Genomic DNA, 16,975 nt, shown 5'->3' with positions numbered 1-16,975 from the left:
CATGCAGGGTCCAGGTTTCCCCCCCGGAGCCGGCGGGCGTCGGCGGCGAGGGCGAGGCAACGCGGCGCCAGGAGCTTTGGGCACGGCCCTCCGGCAGCCCGCGGCCCCCTGTGCGCTCAGGAGGTGCTCGCCGGCCGAGGCCGCGTTGGGAGATTACAGAACTGTGCACAAGCCACGTTCCCGTCCGGGGCTGCCCTCCTGACCCCTCCACTGCCCAGCCCCGCGGTGTCTCCTCCTTAAAGAGGGCGTTTCAGGAAGGACCATGCATCCTCTGGCAACGGGCAGGGGAGGCTCAGGGTGTGGACAGGAGGTACATGGTGCGGGCACCTGGACCCTGGTGCCCGCTTCCCGGCCAGGCCCGGGTGCCCTCACCACCTCAGCGAGGGCTCCGCCGGTGGGGGGGCGGCCCCTGCACCCTGCGGCCCTGCCAGCCCCAAGCCTGGCCCTCCCAAGAAGGGCATTCCGTGAAGGCGTAGACTGGCCGAGCTCAGGGAAACGCAGGCACCCTGGGACGTAGACAGAGAGCAGGAAGGACCCCTGGGCACTGTGTCCTACAGACCCGGGCGCTTTCCGTCACGCGCTCCTTCAGTCATTCGTAAACATATTTTGAGTGCCGGCGGCAGGCGCTGACACTGGTGGTGAGCAGGACACATGTGGACGCTGCCAGACTCAGGCCCAGATCTGGGGACGGGAGAGAGAGGCACCTCACGAAAAGGACTCAGATCAATGGAAGCGCAACTAGAGGTAGTGAGGAGTCCAAGAAAGAAGCGAGGCCGCCCTCCCCGAGGGGCACAGGGTCTGCATGTGCGCTCCAGTTCCAGGTGGGGGTAGCTGTTGTCCAGTCGCCCAGTCATCTCTGACTCTTTGCAAGCCCCTGGACTGTGGCCACCAGGCTCCTCTGTCCATGGGATCCTCCAGGCAAGAACACTGGAGCGGGGTTTAAATGGCACGTGGTTAGCAAGGACAAGATTTCATAATCGGGGAGCAAGTCCTCCTCCCCACCTCCCCGAGGGGAAGGGGAGAGGAAACCAGGCATTTTCAGAAGAAAGCGGAGCCCCCCGCCCTACTCCACCAGGCCCCCTCTCACTGAAGGAGCCAGGCTTGATTTGACTGAGACACAAGCAGCACTGAAGCGCAGTCCTCAACTCCTCTTTCGAGTCTCGTCACCAAGCAGAGTCAGGATTAAACGTCTTGCTGACTACATGTAGAGGAGTCAGCTACACGTCTTATTGGATCATAACACAAAATTCTGGCTGATAGTCACCGCTCTTTGCTGGAACAGCTCGCGGTCCTCGCAGGCAATGTGAGCAAACATGGATTTTCACAGGCTCTCCTCTCCAAGGCCTGCCTCTAATTTTTAATTCCGACACTGACAAGTCTTACTGCTTCAAGGGCCCACTGTCTCGTCCAGGACAGAACTCAGGTGCCCTCCCCTGTGGGATGACAAGCAGAATGGTGTGCTGCGGATCAACGTTCAAAACACACCAAGTACATGATTAAAACAAAAGAAGAAAAAGAAAGGAAACCTTTAAAGTCATGACTTAAGCTGCTCAAAGTGAAACTGGAAACCAGTGCATCAAAATACCCTAAGGACTTTTCCCCTGATCTTCATTTGGACGGCCTGTCAAACTTTCCCTGTAAAGAAGTAGTAAACACTTTTGGTGACTGCTCGGCTCTGCTGTCACTGTGTGTAAGCAGACACAGCATGTGTCACGGACATGCTCTATAAGGATTTCCTGACAGACATCGAGGCTTCAATTTCACATGATTTTTACATGTCACGAACTGTTATTTCTCAATCATTTAATACGTAAATTAAATGGCACAACAAAGGTCCATCTAGTCAAGGCTATGGTTTTTCCAGTGGTCATGTATGGATGTGAGAGTTGGACTGTGAAGAAAGCTGATCGCCGAAGAATTGATGCTTTTGAATTGTGGTGCTGGAGAAGACTCTTGAGAGTCCCTTGGACTGCAAGGAGATCCAACCAGTCCATTCTAAAGGAGATCAATCCTGGGTGTTCATTGGAGGGACTGATGCTAAAGCTGAAACTCCAATACTTTGGCCATCTCATGTGACGAGTTGACTCACTGGAAAAGACTCTGATGCTGGGAGGGATTGGGGGCAGGAGGAGAAGGGGACGACAGAGAATGAGATGGCTGGATGGCATCACCCACTGGATAGGCATGAGTCTGAGTGGACTCTGGTAGATGGGGATGGACAGGGAGGCCTGGCGTGCTGCAGTCCATGGGGTCGCAAAGAGTCGGACCCAATGGAGGGACTGAACTGGACTGAATATGTAAACACCATGTTAAGCCTGGAGCCAATACATAAACAGGTGGTGCCAGCCCAGCCCGCTGACCAGCGCTGCCTGACCACTGACTGACTCCACGGCACAGCAGAAACTAACACAGCCCAAGAGGGTAAAGCAGTGATAGTCCAGTTAAAAACGAAAACGCCTCACTTGGTGATACTGGACTAAAAGGATCAAAGAGAATATAGGTTGACATGCTACACGCACATTTCAGAAAAGAACAGGCAAAATCAAGTGCAGTTAGTATTTTTAAAGGATAAACATGTATGCTTTATGTAAATAAAGGAGAAATTTGGTTACAGAGAACTTGCTGTTGTTGTTCAGGCCCTCAGTTGTGTCCAACTCTTTGCCACCCCACGGACAGCAGCACGCTTGGCCTCCCTGTCCCTCACCATCTCCCAGTGTGCCCAAGTTCACGTCCATCGCACCGGTGATGCCATCCAGCCTCTCATCCTCTGATGCCCCTTCTCCGCCCACCTTCAGTCTTTCCCAGGATCAGGGACTCTTCCAATGAGTCAGCTGTGAGCACCAGGTGACCAAAATACTGGTGCTTCAGCTTCCTTCCAATGAGTATTCAGGGTGATTTCCCTTAAGATTGACTGGTTTGACCTCCTTGCTGTCCAAAGGACTCTCAGGAGTCTTGTCCAGCACCACAGTTAGAAGGCATCAATTCTTTCGCACTCCGCCCTCTTTACAGTCCGGCTCTCATGACCGTACGTGACCACTAGGAAGACTGTACCCTTGCTTATATGGGCCTTTGTCGGCAGAGTAATGTCTCTGCATTTCAACATGCTGTCTAGGTTTGCCATCACTTTCCTGCTGAGAGCAATCTTCTTCTGATGTCATGGCTGCAGTCACTGTTCGCAGTGATTTCAGAGCCCAAGAAGAGGAAATTTGTCACTGCTTCCACCTTTTCCCCTTCTATCTGCCATGAAGCAATGGGGCCAGGTGCCATGATCTTAGTTTTTTTTTAATATTTAGTCTTAAGCCGGCTCTTTCACTCTCCTCCTTCACCCTCATCAAGAGGCTCTTTAGTTGCTCCTGGCTTTTGGCCATTAGTGTGGTATCATCCACATATCTGATGTTGTTGACTTTTCACAGCTTAGCTTTAGGAAATCAACTGAAATTTAGTTACTACCATCTTGGCTGCATTTAGCTAAATACTCAAAATAGACAAGACTACTCACAAAGATAATGTTTTTTTCTTTTGCTTTGCTGCTGCTGCTGCTAAGTCGCTTCAGTCGTGTCCAACTCTGTGCGACCCCAGAGACAGCAGCCCACCAGGCTCCCCGTCCCTGGGATTCTCCAGGCAAGAACGCTGGAGTGGGTTGCCATTTCCTTCTCCAATGCATGGAAGTGAAAAGTGAAAGTGAAGTCACTCAGTCGTATCCGACTCCTCTCGACCCCATGGACTGCAGCCTAGGAGGCCCCTCCATCCATGGGATTTTCTTTTGCTTTAGGTACAAGATAAGTGATTATTTAAAGCTAAAATTATTTTGTGTCATATAATAACATAAATTATATGTCACCTGGACTTCCCTGGTGACTCAGATGGTAAAGCGTCTGCCTACAACGCAGGAGACCTGGGTTCAATCCCTGGAAGATCCCCTGGAGAAGGAAATGGCAACCCACTCCAGTATTCTTGCCTAGAAAATCCCATGGATGGAGGAGCCTAGGAGGCTACAGGCCATGGGGTTGCAAAGAGTCGGACACGACTGAGCAACTTCACTTTCACTTTCTTTCTTTCAATGACGTAAATGATGGTACCACACTCCATGTGCTCTCTCTAATGTAGCAGTGCCATAATTGTAAAGAAAACTAGAATAATCAACACTAATTTCAAAGGAAATAAAGGTTTCCATAAGTAGACAAAGAATCTACAAAAAATACAAAAATCTCCACATAAAAATCTGTAACGGTCCTAAAGATTTGACTAATGCTAAACGCAGTAGGAAAATAGATGTTTTAAACTACTTAACATGTTATTTTTAAGTTAATAGATAATTAAGCTTGTAGAGTTAAACTTAACTCCTAACACATCACATTGTCCACCCACTGAGTTGACGGGGAGAGTAATTTTCTTATGTTTCAGAATTTTAAATGCCTTAATTAAGTTAGAAAAGACTTTAAAACCATTATGAAGTGCTATTTTTATCCCTGATAAATTCGTGTGGAAATAAAGTCAGATTTTTGGTGTCAAGGGTGGTTATTTTAGCAGGGTGAGTGGCATTAGTTATTCCCTGCGACCTGGGGGGATGTGAGTGAACAGAATGAACACGAGGAGCTGTTGAAACAGAATCTCGGGTGACGGTTCCTGCAGCCCTGGCGGCACAATGGTCGGTGTGTGCGGTGGGGAGTCGGCACCCGACACGTCCTGACTACAGGCGCTGGGGTGCGCCCTGCCCTCCACACAGAAACAAGCAGCGATGAACCCACAGGCAGGGCTAGATCTCAGTTCTCTTATAAACCTGAGCTCACATGTTACATGTCAACAAAATATAGGCTTAAAATACACAAAATACCAAATGTTATTGACAGGAGAACATCGAGCTGCAGAGAAAAATTACTGCTACCTCATGATTCAGAAGATTGTGGAAAAACACCTTTTAAAAATTTTTCAGGTCATAACTAGGGGCATAAGAGACAGGAAAACCGTTCAGAAATGAGTACAGCTTACTGCCAAGAAGTGATGTCTGAGGTGACCCAAGTAAGTGTCAACATGTAGTACTCAAGAAACAAGCTGAAACGTATGATTTTCATACAGCTGGTTATTTTGATAGCTTCACGTTCATGGAGCAGATTCCATCCAAATTATCCCATTTCTTAGAGAGTTGTCTTCTAAAATGTGGTTGTACATCCAGAGAGTATGTGCCCACAAAAACAGAGGAGTTCATCACTCATTTACAAACTAATCTATGAACAACCACTAACCATTTTCTACCTGTATCTAAGTAATTTCAATCTTTCAAACTCATCTACAAATGGGACTTGAAACATTGTCAAACTTCTCAATGGAAAAGCATTTGCTGTTCTAAACTACACGAGAATGGATATCGATAAATCATATCAATCTGATGAACAGATCCTGCATTTGCAAAGTCAGGGAATGATATCAGAACATTGAGATGCTACACAAAATTCTGTTATCCCTGAAACTTACCTTCTTTCTCAACTACAGCCTGAACACAGTGATGGGACGCAACAAAATATTAAACCATCATCTTTCTGATGAATCTTTGACAGAAGAAAAATATTTGTGAAAAAAAGAAGTTTACCCGTGTGTTTGACTCTTACTGGTTTCTTGTAGTCAGCACTGTTAAAATAATCACTTGGGCAAAATGTCCCCAATTAACTGGCTGGACAATGTTCTGAATCCCGCCTGGAGCCAGATGGCAGGGCCAACCACAGGCTCAAGTGGCAAAGCGAGCCACTGTCCCAGCTGGGATGAAGGATCACCAGGGCTTCGTGTCCCCAGCTCCGCACCTGGTCAGAAACCACCATCTCAGGAAGACCAAGATGAACAGTGAAGGTGCAGTTCCCGGGTCCTCCAAGGCTTCTGTCCCCAGGCCCCGCAAGCTTATAGCGAAGGAGAGGAACACACTGACGTCTCAAAGTGGCCAGAACAGGCTGGCACGGCCCCCTCAGCCTCCACAGCACAGGCTGGAGGGTCAAGGAGAGACGGGGTTCCCTTCTGGGCCCAAGATCGTGGCAAGTCAGCGGGCTCCCGGACCAGGGTGGAGGTGGGGAAGTGGGCTGAACACATCGGGGAGCCCTGAAGGACAGGTGCTAGGTGGGCCAGTCTTCACTCATGTGGCTCTGAAAGGGTTCAGAACTCACACGCTGCTAAAAATACACAAACTATCACACGCTGAAAGCCAATTCAGTCCTGTTTCTGGACCATCACTTTTCTGGCTTTAAAAGGATCTACAAAGCTGGCTGTAGACAGAGCACCACGCTGTGGACACCACCCCAGTGAACACAAACTTCAAGATGTCAAACAGGTTCTGGAAGCTTTAAAAAAAAGCACTCTCTTTCAAGGAAGGGTTGTATATTATTCATGGTGTTTGATGTATGTTTCAATAGCAAATCAAATGTCAAACAAATTCTGCAAGCTTTAAAAAGCACTGTCTTTTAAGGGAGGGTTGTATATTATTCATGGGGCTTGATGTATGTTTCAATAGCAAATCAAATTTTAATCCTGGAAAACTTCAAGTGCTAGCAGACTATATGCATGAGATTACACGCCCTGAAAATTATTCCCCCCCAACCCCTTTTTCCCTCTCCTGGCAATTTCAATGCTTAACTTCGGTGCTTTATCAATCCCAACACACGGAAAGGAGGTCACGTGTGCAAGACGCGCCAAGAAGAATGTTACTGGCCTAACAACAGCACTCAAAGTATTCAGACTCCCTTTGTCTTCACGGTCATCACCAACCTAAGTCCTTAAAGCTGGCACTGCTAACTCTGCCTCAACTCCCGGGTCTCCCTACAGGTGCTATATGGGTGGTCTGTCTTTCCGGGAACCCAGGAGGTGACGAGCCGTGGGGACCGCAGGGAGCGTTTGTAACGGGACAGCGCAAGGCTGTTTTTCTCCCAGACCCACCGCCACAGGTTATAGATCGTTTGCCCTGGGGGCTTTCCACCTACTCAAACAGCGAGTTTCAGAGGCTGGGAGGGGAGAAACAAACAAAAAAACAGCTATCTCGTAAAAACAGAGGCAGTTCCCGGTTCTAAAGGCCAAATTAGATTTTCATTTGGGTTCCCACCAAAACGGCAGAATTGAAAGTCAGGATTTGTCAAGAAGAAACTCTTGTCTAGATTAATCTGACTTCGCAGGACTCGCCCCCTGCGGATCGCAGAGCATCGCCGCGGGGGAGAGGAAACGCCCCCGCTGCCCGGGGCGCGGCCCGGGGCGCGCAGCCCTGAGGGCGGCCGGGGGACGGGGAGCCGCCCCTGCAGCCCGCGGACGGAGCCGGGAGGCCGCGCCTCGCTCTGAGGACGGACGCCCCTGGAGCCGGGAGGCCGCGCCTCGCTCTGAGGACGGACGCCCCTGGAGCCGGGAGGCCGCGCCTCGCTCTGAGGACGGACGCCCCTGGAGCCGGGAGGCCGCGCCCCTCGCTCCCAGCTGCGGGCCTGGCCGGACCCCGCGCTCCGCCCCACAGGCAGGGACGCTGGCGGCCTGAAGGAGGGCCGCCCGGAGGCTCACCCAGCCCGTTTCCTGAGAGCGCAGTGGCGGGGAGCCCGCCGGGTAAGCAGGCCGCACACGCCCGCGGCGCCGGGCCGGAGAGCCACGGCTGCTGCTGGCAGAGGGCGCGCCCGACCGTGCAGACGCCGCAGGCCCGCGAGAGAGGCCCGGCGGGGCTCGACGGAGGCGCTCAGCGGGCCACGCAAGGAGCCACCGTCAGCCTCTGAAGAAACAGACCGTGTCTGCTCAAAAAGAGGATGAGTTCGCCAACAAGAAATGCTGCAGTACCAGAGCAAAATCCCATACTCAGAGCAGAAGCTGACGTGGACACGGGAGGCAGTCCGTCTGTCCGTTCGCAGGAAGCGAAAGGACTACCGTGCTCCAGCCATCTTAGTTTTATCAGAAATCTCGTAGTGTTCTTCTGCATAATGCAGAAGAAAATAAACTTGAAAATAAAGTTCCCTCTTCCAGAGCTTTAGGTCTCAGATATATTTTATATGCATTTCCTGCTGCTGCTGCTGCTAAGTCGCTTCAGTCGTGTCTGACTCTGTGTGACCCCATAGACGGCACCCCACCAGGCTCCCCCGTCCCTGGGATTCTCCAGGCAAGAACACTGGAGTGGGTTGCCACTTCCTTCTCCAATGCATGAAAGTGAAAAGTGAAACTGAAGTAGCTCAGTCGTGTCTGACTCTTCGCGACCCCATGGATTGCAGCCTACCAGGTTCCTCCGTCCATGGAATTTTCCAGGCAAGAGTACTGGAGTGGGGTGCCATTGCCTTCTCCGGCATTTCCTGCTAGAATCAGTGAAATAAAGTGTTGGAGAAATAAGCAATCTGGGACTCCTCTGGCGGTCCAGTGGTTAAGAATCTGCCTGCCAGTGCTAGGGACGTGGTTTCAGTCCCTGGTCCAGAAAGATCCCACATGCCCTGGGGCAACGAAGCCCGTGGGCCACAGCTACTGAAGCCTGCGTGCCCCAGAGCCTGTGTTCCCCAAAGAGAGGCTGCCCCAAGGAGAGGCCTGCACACTCCTAGAGAACAGCCCCTGTCCAGGACAACCAATAAACAAACAAATCAATCTTGTTTTGTCTCCCTGAAAAGCAACAGCAAGGTGCTAATGCAGAAGCCAGAGGTGACCCCTCCAGTGCCTGGTCCCAGCCACCGGCCCGCAGCCGCCGCCGGTGCCGGCTCACAGGAAATCCAGCCGCAGGCTCCTGCATCTCGCCTGCCGACTCAGGGCCACTGCCCGGGTCACTTGGGAACGGGAGGCCGGACCTCCGGTGCAGCTGGGGAAACCGGGGCCGCTCACCACCTCTCGTCTGGAGACAGCAGGCGACGAGCTGGGGGGCTGCGTGAAGGTCTGCGCCTCCGTCCTCCCGGACTGGCGGGCGGGAAACACCGCTGCTGCGGAAGGCGCTGTCGAGGCAGCGGCCGGCCCCTCCCAGCCTACTTCTCCCCAGTCGCTCTCACTGAGTGTTTAGGAACACGTCTACATAGGCGTCCTTCGAAGGTTTCTGTGGAGACGCTGCAATCGAGAAAAGCGGACGGGAGGCCGTGCGATCACCACCATCCGCTCCCAGTGAAGCGCCATGTCCTCGGCCTCTGCATCCGATCGGACGGGACCAGGGACGCCATCCGCACGCCCAGCCCTGAAACAGCTCCTTCCCTTCCCGCGGGCTTGGCCGTCGCTCTGAATGAAGTAGGTCAGCCTAAGGTTCTGATGATTCCAGAGAAACTGCTTCCGGAAGCGTCAGTGGCTATTAAACTAGAGCCTCCGGGTTTCTGCTCTTGCCGCTGTAGCAGGGTATATCCACCTCTCCCCTAATCTTCCCCCCACCCTCTTTTTAGCTCAGTCTTAGCCCAAGGCATAATGTTCTGTTTTCCCATAGTTATAAAAATTGGGAGAGTTGACACCGCCAATTAAAAGATGCTTTTAATGTCAGGTTCTGAGGCAGAAGTGTGATAAAAGGAGCCACAGAGGAGAAGGGGATCAATGGTAACCTTATTACAGATCATCTCTGCTTGGTCCAGATGGGCCGGCCCCATCAATCATGAAGTGTGATTTCTCTCTTCCCTGCGTCAGGCAGTGGCCAGACCAAATACTTGAAACCATACCAACAACACACAGCAGAGCACACTTGATGCTGGCTTGTCTGTGTAAGGAAAAAACCCTTCACTGCTCATCTTTTATTTAAAGGACCTTGCTTTATCTAAGAAATATGCAAAGCCATGAGGTAGAAGGGACTACTTATAACTTATGTAAAAATATTCACAGTGAGCAAACATGCTCTTAGACAAAGCATCTTGTTCTTTCTTTTTTTAAACACTAAAAAAATACTGTTCTCTACTGGATAAATGGATTCCCCAGAGAGTGCTTTCTTAATTAAGCGTGAAGGCAATTAAAATCAGGATTTTTGCAGAGCTTTAAAAGATGGAAACAAATTATCTGAAAACAGAAAGTGGAGACAAAGGAACTGCACTGACAGGACTGAACTCCCGGGTATCTCTGAGCAGATGACAGCCGCTAGCCCACTGCTGAGCGTCAGCAACGGCACTGTCTCTGACGGAGCAGGGCGTCCTCTCCTCTCCCTTTTCCCCTCTCTCCTCTCTTTCCCCACAAATTCACTGTCAGTTTAATGACAATCACTGGAGCATACTGCAGAGTGAAGAAACATGGCAGCAAAATCAGGAAAAACACCTTTTTCTTCGAGAAATGTTTGCGTGATAAGGACACTTAACATGAGCTCTACCCTCTTAACCTGCGCCGTGGGTAACACGCTGCTTCTGACTAGAGGCACGAGCAGTACACAGGTCTTCAGTGAGATGGCTTCGGAACTAAAGCTTCATGCCTGGAAATTAATAATGGCCCATTTCCCTCTCCTCCTAGGCCCCGATGATGACCATTCTAGTCTCTGACTTTATGAACTTGACTACATTAGATACCCCATATACGTGGAATCCTGCAGGGCCTGCCTTTCTGTATCCACTTTATCTCCCTGAGAACAGAGTCCTCAAAGACCAATGAAACAACTGTAAGGAGAACTTTCTTTTCATGTAACTCTGCACAAAATATTTAAACTTCCCATGTTTTCTGTTGAGGAAGAATGTCAACATCTTGGTCTCTATGTATTAGTACAGATCTCAATTTTTTTTTAATTAAGCATAAAGTAGTTGGTAAATCTGAAACAAATAAGCAATAAGAGCTGGGGAGCTGAATCGGTACTCTCATCAACATTAAAGGGTAAACATCGTTTTGGCATAAAACGGTGATGAATGAAGTCACATCGATGGGAGAGGGAGATGGGAGAGGTGTCATAAACTCTGGGGGACCATTCCAGGAGCGCTGGGCGTCATGGAAGACCCACACGCTCACCTGAGTTTCTTACTCAGGTTACATAATCCTGATCTTCTTCAATCCAGCCTTTAAACCCACGAGAGAACAAGTTCAACCGTGGTATTTAATTCTCAGCAGGTGATGCATTAAAGTTCATTTACATAGGCTCTGAGTAAAATTTTTAAATTTTCTGTCTCTGAAGTAATAATATAAAAGATACACTTGTCATCAGATTCCTTTGAGTGGAACTTAATCTACTGAACACAGTCCTCCCTATTTTAAGCTCATCAAAGCTCTTTTAACATACACCAAGGGACTTCCCTGGGGTCCAGTGGTTCAGAATCTGCCTTCCCATGCAGGGGACCTGGGTTCAATCCCTGGTTGGGGAACTGATATCCCACATGCTGTGTGGCAACTAAGTCCACGCACTGTGAGCCACAATTAGAGAGAAGCCCCAACGGTGCAACCTGATAGTCAAAAATAAAATAATACTAAAAAACACACCAAGGTATGCAAGATGAAATGTTTTCCGCTTTCATGGGGGAACAAGAATCAGAAATAAGTTAGGGACTTCAAGAGGCCCCCAAGAGCCATTTCAGATCGTGATTATTGGAGCTATTTGGGCTTTATGGGCAGACTCATCATTCATCTACAAACTGCACACATGGCTCATTTTCCTGATCTGGACTATGGGGGTAAACTGGACAGAGACTAGCTGGGCCCTAAAGCTGGTTCCGATGTTAGCAGGATGAGAGCGTAAGTACACATTCGAGCCGCCCCAGGTGATATGTTTCCATTTTCTCATCTGCACAGTAAAGGCGGGTGACCTCACCCAGCCCTCTCACAGCCCCAAATGCTGACGCTGAGCATGGCCCCTGATTGCTCGAAAATGTGCAGGAAATCCCCCGGCCCACGCGTCAGTTTCCCAGGCCACAGGCTTCCCATTCCTGAGCCTGTTTCACTCTGTGAGCCGGCCTGCAACAGTCTGCCTTCTTACTTTCACCTGCCGAAGTCTGACTCATCCATAAAGGTCAAGCTCAAAGGCCAATGTTTCCTTGAAGCCTTTCCAGGCCCTAAACTTTAAATTGACCTTTCTCTATCACAAACATCCAAATAATTTATTTCAGTTCAGTTCAGTCGCTCAGTCGTGTCCGACTCTCTGCCACCCAATGGACTGCAGCACACCAGGCCTCCCTGTCCATCACCAACTCCCAAGGTCGCTCAAACTCATGTCCATCGAGTCGGTGATGCCATCCAAGCATCTCATCCTCTGGCGTCCCCGTCGCCTCCCGCCCTCAGTCTTTCCCAGCGTCAGGGGCTTTTCCAGGGAGTCTTTTCAAAGCCACTCACCTATTTTAAAATATCTAGCATCTCTCCTCTCACTGTCTAGGGAGACACGTCCTCTCTTCCACGAAGCTGTAACCTCCTCCAGGGAAGAAAACCCCCCTTGTTGTGACCTCACTGTGGCTCCCACTCTCCGGACCAGCCCCTCTTTATTTCTAGCCCATCTGCCTGGTTTAAGAAGCTGTCTGAGCTTGACTTCTTCCTCTGCTCCCGAGCGACTTTGACACCCACCTTCCCGAGTGGGGTCCCAGCCTCGAACCTCGCCACTTCCAGGACCCAAGGAGGATCTACAAATTGGGTAAGACAAACACGATCTGGACCATTCTGAAGACTTGTTTGTTGGTGGGAACCATAAGGGCCCTCAGGACACTCTGGGGGCCATGGACAGCGTTATCACACAGCTGATGATCTAAACAGGGACACGGGTAAGGGGGCAAGGGAGAGCTGTTCACAATCACGCTGGGACCGGAGGGTGCAGGCAGGCTCTGTGCCTCCTTGCCGCCTCCACACTGCCCACAAGTGCACGGTCAGCCCCTTCCCTGCCTCTCCGTTTTCACAGAGACGGGCACGTTTCAGCCACCCTAGTTCATTCGTGAGAGTTTACACACAGGAAAGTGATCACCATCTTGAGAGCGTAAGTACACATTCGAGCCACCCCAGGTGATAACCACCAGCCCCTCCTTGCTGGGGGCACCTCCAGGGCGAAGACATGCAGTAACGCAGGACTTGGCGGGGGAGGGGAGCATTTCTCAAACTACACCTACACTTGGAGTCTTCAAACTATAAAGGGGAAGTCAACAGAAGGAAATACGATCTCATTTGGAGTCTTCAGACTATAAGTGGGAAGTCAGCAAAATGAAATAAGATCTTATTTCCAAGGCTAATTTTGGGTTAAGCTCAATATAACATTACAAAAATAGAGGCTATCCAAGACCTTACTACATTTCCCATCAATATTTCATCTCTTCTTTAGCTAGCTGTAATAAATTTACTGTCACAAGGGGAGCAGTAATTAAGTCACCAATAAATGGACTATAAAATATCACAAGAGCTACACTATTGCTGTGACAACGTGACAATTTTCAAATGCAAATTATAAAAGTTTGAGTTTAATTTTAAGTACTTTATGGCTTAGTTTATCGGGGGAATTAAAAATAGAACAAATCACTAAAACTAGGGGTATAACGCAGCCCAGATATTTAAACATTACGTAAGACTAATTTCACAACTTTAAAAATTCAAGCAAGCTAATTGTGTTATCATTTATCCGACAACACAATGAAAAAGTCACGAGCAAATTAGAATTCCATAATAAGTGTTATCATCCACCAGCCCAGGGAGAGGGTAGGGTGGGGAAGCAAGGGGTACTGAGCGACTCCTGTGCCAAGTACCGTGGTGGGTGCTGTGTCAGCCTCACCAGGATCCCTCCTGCTCTGCCCCCAGCCCGGACCAGGTCCTGGTACCAACCCTCGTTCAGTTCTCACCTCCCTGGGGCATCACAGTCCACTCTCAGGAAGGTCCTGTTAAAGAGGTTACCAGGGAGAAACGGCGCTGTGAGACCCGTGACCCCGAGCAGGTGAGTCATCTTAGATGCTGGTCAGCAGCACAGATCTGCAAACCAGCTAACGATTCTATTTGTGGCTTAAGGTTTAAAAGCATTTACAGATATCAGCTACTTCTACTGGCTTCTCATAAAACTAACCAGGAAGCCTGAGCCATGGCATGGAAGGATTCTTTAGACTTCTCCATTTCTCCTATCTTTCCCTTTTCCCCTCAGAGTATCTCAGGACAAGCTTCTTATGTTTCTCCCTCCAGCGGCCATCCTAGCAGACAGGACAGCTCCCCTGTGTTCATGACTGTGGCGGCTCCAGCACCCAACACAGAGCGTCCCCCCACCGACCCCCTGAGGTCTACAGACAGCTCTGCCCCACCGCCCTCCTGTCTGGGGTGACTGCCACTCCCCGCAGCCTGCAGTGTCCCATTTGGTCCTTATTTATCTGACGTCCCCATGAGCTTTAAGCTGGAAAGAGCAGGAGATAGCAAGCATCAGCCTCAAATGCCACTTTTTTTCTTAAGCTAATGAACTGATGAGCTGTTTGAAACACTGCATTCTTATTATTGGTGGGAATGTAAATTGGTACAGTTACTAGGGAAAATGGCAAGGAAGAGCCTGAAAGAATGAAAAACAGAACTATCATAGGATCCAGCAATTCCACTGCTTGGAACATATCCAAAGGAAATGAAAGTACTAACTCAAAAAGATACCTGCACCCCATGTTCACAGCAGCATTATTTACAACAGCCAAGACATGGCTACAACCGAAGTGTCTATAAATAGATAAAGGAGCTGCAAGACATACATATATATGCATACACATGTATTATATATATATATAAATATCAGTCATAAAAACTGAAGCGATCCTACCGTTTGCTACAACACAGATGAACCTTTGAAGGCATCATGCTACGTGTAAACAAGTCAGAGAAAGACAAACGCTGTATGACCTCATGACCTCTCTTACGTGTGGAAAGTAAAACAGAAAGAAAAAGCCTAACTGATGGAAAAAGAGATGGGGCTGTGGTTACCAGAAGTGGAGAACCGAGAATCGAAGGAGAACGGTCAAAGGGCAGACGTTTCCAGCTGCAAGACAGAGACGTCCTGGGGACGAAATGTACAAGACGACTGACACTCAGGAAACTTGTCAAGAGAGAAAACTAAGAGCTCTCATCACAAGAAAAAAATTTTTCCCTTCTTTATTTTTAAAATTGCATCTATTTGAGGAGACGGATGTTCACTGAGCCCACTGTAATCATTTCACAATATGTGTGAATCAAACCATCAGGCAGCACACCTTAAACTTACATATGAAAGTCAATTATTTCTCAACAAAACTGGGGAAAGAGAAAAAAATACTGCATTGCTCTGATTTGCACTTTCAAACCTTATTCACCCAAAGACGTCAGTGAATAAGGCCAAGTGAAGAAGCCCAAGAACAAAAATACTTCCCGAACTTTTGTTTAGAAAATAGTATCCCATGGTCAAGTCAATGCGTGAAACAGGGCACGCTATGCCCTTCAGCCTTTGGAAGGCCGCTGCCAGCAAACAAAAGGCCCCACGTAGTCCCGGAGAGAGGACATCTGATTGATTTTACTCAAACCAGTATTTCCCTAAATTATTTCAACACGGAATCCTTTCTCCCTGGGGACACATTAACATCCTAAGAAACCAAGGCTCCTCAGCGCACGGTGTGAAAAATGCTGATCTAAAGCCTTTTTTTCTTTCCTTTAAATTGTATCAAGTCCTCAGAATTGCCGCTTTCTGATCCACTTATGGAACAGCAAGAAAACATTTCTGTTAAACTTCACAAAGCCCCTCCCGATCCCTCTCAGACCACAGCAGCCTAGGGCAGAAGCAGCCTCGAGTCTTGTGGTCTGAACGCCCACTTCGAGGGCGGAGGTGGGGTGGGTGAGGCCTGTAGCCTCTAAGCACAAGTGGCAGCCTCGCCCATCTGGGAGGGGAATGTCCAACCCCACCCTCAGCCCTGACCGCTGGCGCCCGCAGGGGTTCAGATAGCTGCAGCTACACTGTGAGCTTCAAAGGGCTGTGCTCACCCACCGACGCCTCCCTCAGAGTTACAATCAATCAAAAAGGACAGCGAGAGCGGGATGCAATTAAGAAAATGCAAGACAGACCTCAGGTGCAAAAATGCAGCATTCTAGGTGTCCCGAGGATTCCTCACTGATGCTAAGTTGATTACCAATCATGGGCACCACGGGGTGGCTGCCGTCAGGTGGGAGGGCATTGCACAGTCCAGGCACGTGGTGGAGACACCTGCCTCTGAGGATATTTAAAAGGCATTTTAGAAAAAAACTAACTTTCTCACCTCTGCCAGTTTGAAAAATGAAACAAAATATGGGGGAATCAATGGCTGGCTGCAGGGAAAGATTAACAAAAATCCTTACTTTATGCGTGCCGAAAATCGTGTATGCTTTAGAAAGCAATTCAGATGTATTCCTGAAAAGCTGACTACTATTTCATCCAATGGAGGCGCGTCTGAGTCCTGCTTTCTAAAACAGCAACAATGAGACACTCTAGTCTTTCAAATGCAGCAAGGTCGGGGAAGTCACACTGCCAGCACAGGTAAAGGAAAGTCCTTAGCCAGAGCTCCTGAGCACATCAGGGGTACTGGCCCAAGACACCTCCTCCCCAGGGGCACCCTGAAAGTGGGAAGAGCCACTCACCATGTCGTATGTCGTCACGATCTTTTTCAGAACCTCGGGCACGATGCCCTGCAGCTCCATGGTGGGGTACTGCTCGCCGAGGTTCAGGAGCACCAGGGGCGTGTTGTCAGGTCCCAGGAAGCGGGGCGACACCGCCAGCATGCACTGCATGAGGTTGGCCACGGAGGAGAGGCCACACAGCTCCTTGAAGGACACCACCGCGTTCTGCTCAGCGGGAAGAAAGAAGGCGCTCTGTCATTCAGCAGGGGCTGGGTTTCCCAAGGACGCTGTACTCGACACACCTGGGTATCCTGGGGCTGCCTGGCGCAACGGTCAGTGTCAGCATTACAACAGACGTGGTTAACGATTATTTTATCCTGGGGAAAAAGGGCTATTTTCCAAAGTAAACGTAGTCATAGACATTTGTAACACCAATTTATCCAAAGGGCAGAAAAGGCAAACAAGTTAAATTCTTTTGAAGGGCAAAGACACTTTTCAGATCAAAGTTCACAGCAGCACAAACATTGATATGCAATTACAAGCAAACAAACAAACAAAAAAAATGGCTTCTGCTTTCAAA

General features: G+C 49.4%; 1 protein-coding gene across 1 annotated transcript in view; it reads right to left on the bottom strand.

Annotated features, from left to right (window-relative positions):
- PLCL2 (phospholipase C like 2) overlaps positions 1-16,975 on the bottom strand; it is a 227,755-nt gene that overhangs the window by 77,553 nt on the left and 133,227 nt on the right. Inside the window, exon 3 of the mRNA XM_055416903.2 lies at positions 16,417-16,620. Within this exon, the coding sequence (XP_055272878.1) occupies positions 16,417-16,620 (204 nt within the window). The remainder of the gene's footprint in view (positions 1-16,416; positions 16,621-16,975) is intronic.

The sequence above is a fragment of the Moschus berezovskii genome, chromosome 1, assembly GCF_049115385.1.
Source record: "Moschus berezovskii isolate FMDL1 chromosome 1, NW_MosBer_1.0, whole genome shotgun sequence".
Taxonomy (NCBI): Eukaryota; Metazoa; Chordata; class Mammalia; order Artiodactyla; family Moschidae; genus Moschus; species Moschus berezovskii.
The sequence above is the reverse complement of the archived record's forward strand: the minus strand, read 5'-3'. Positions and strand labels throughout refer to the sequence as shown.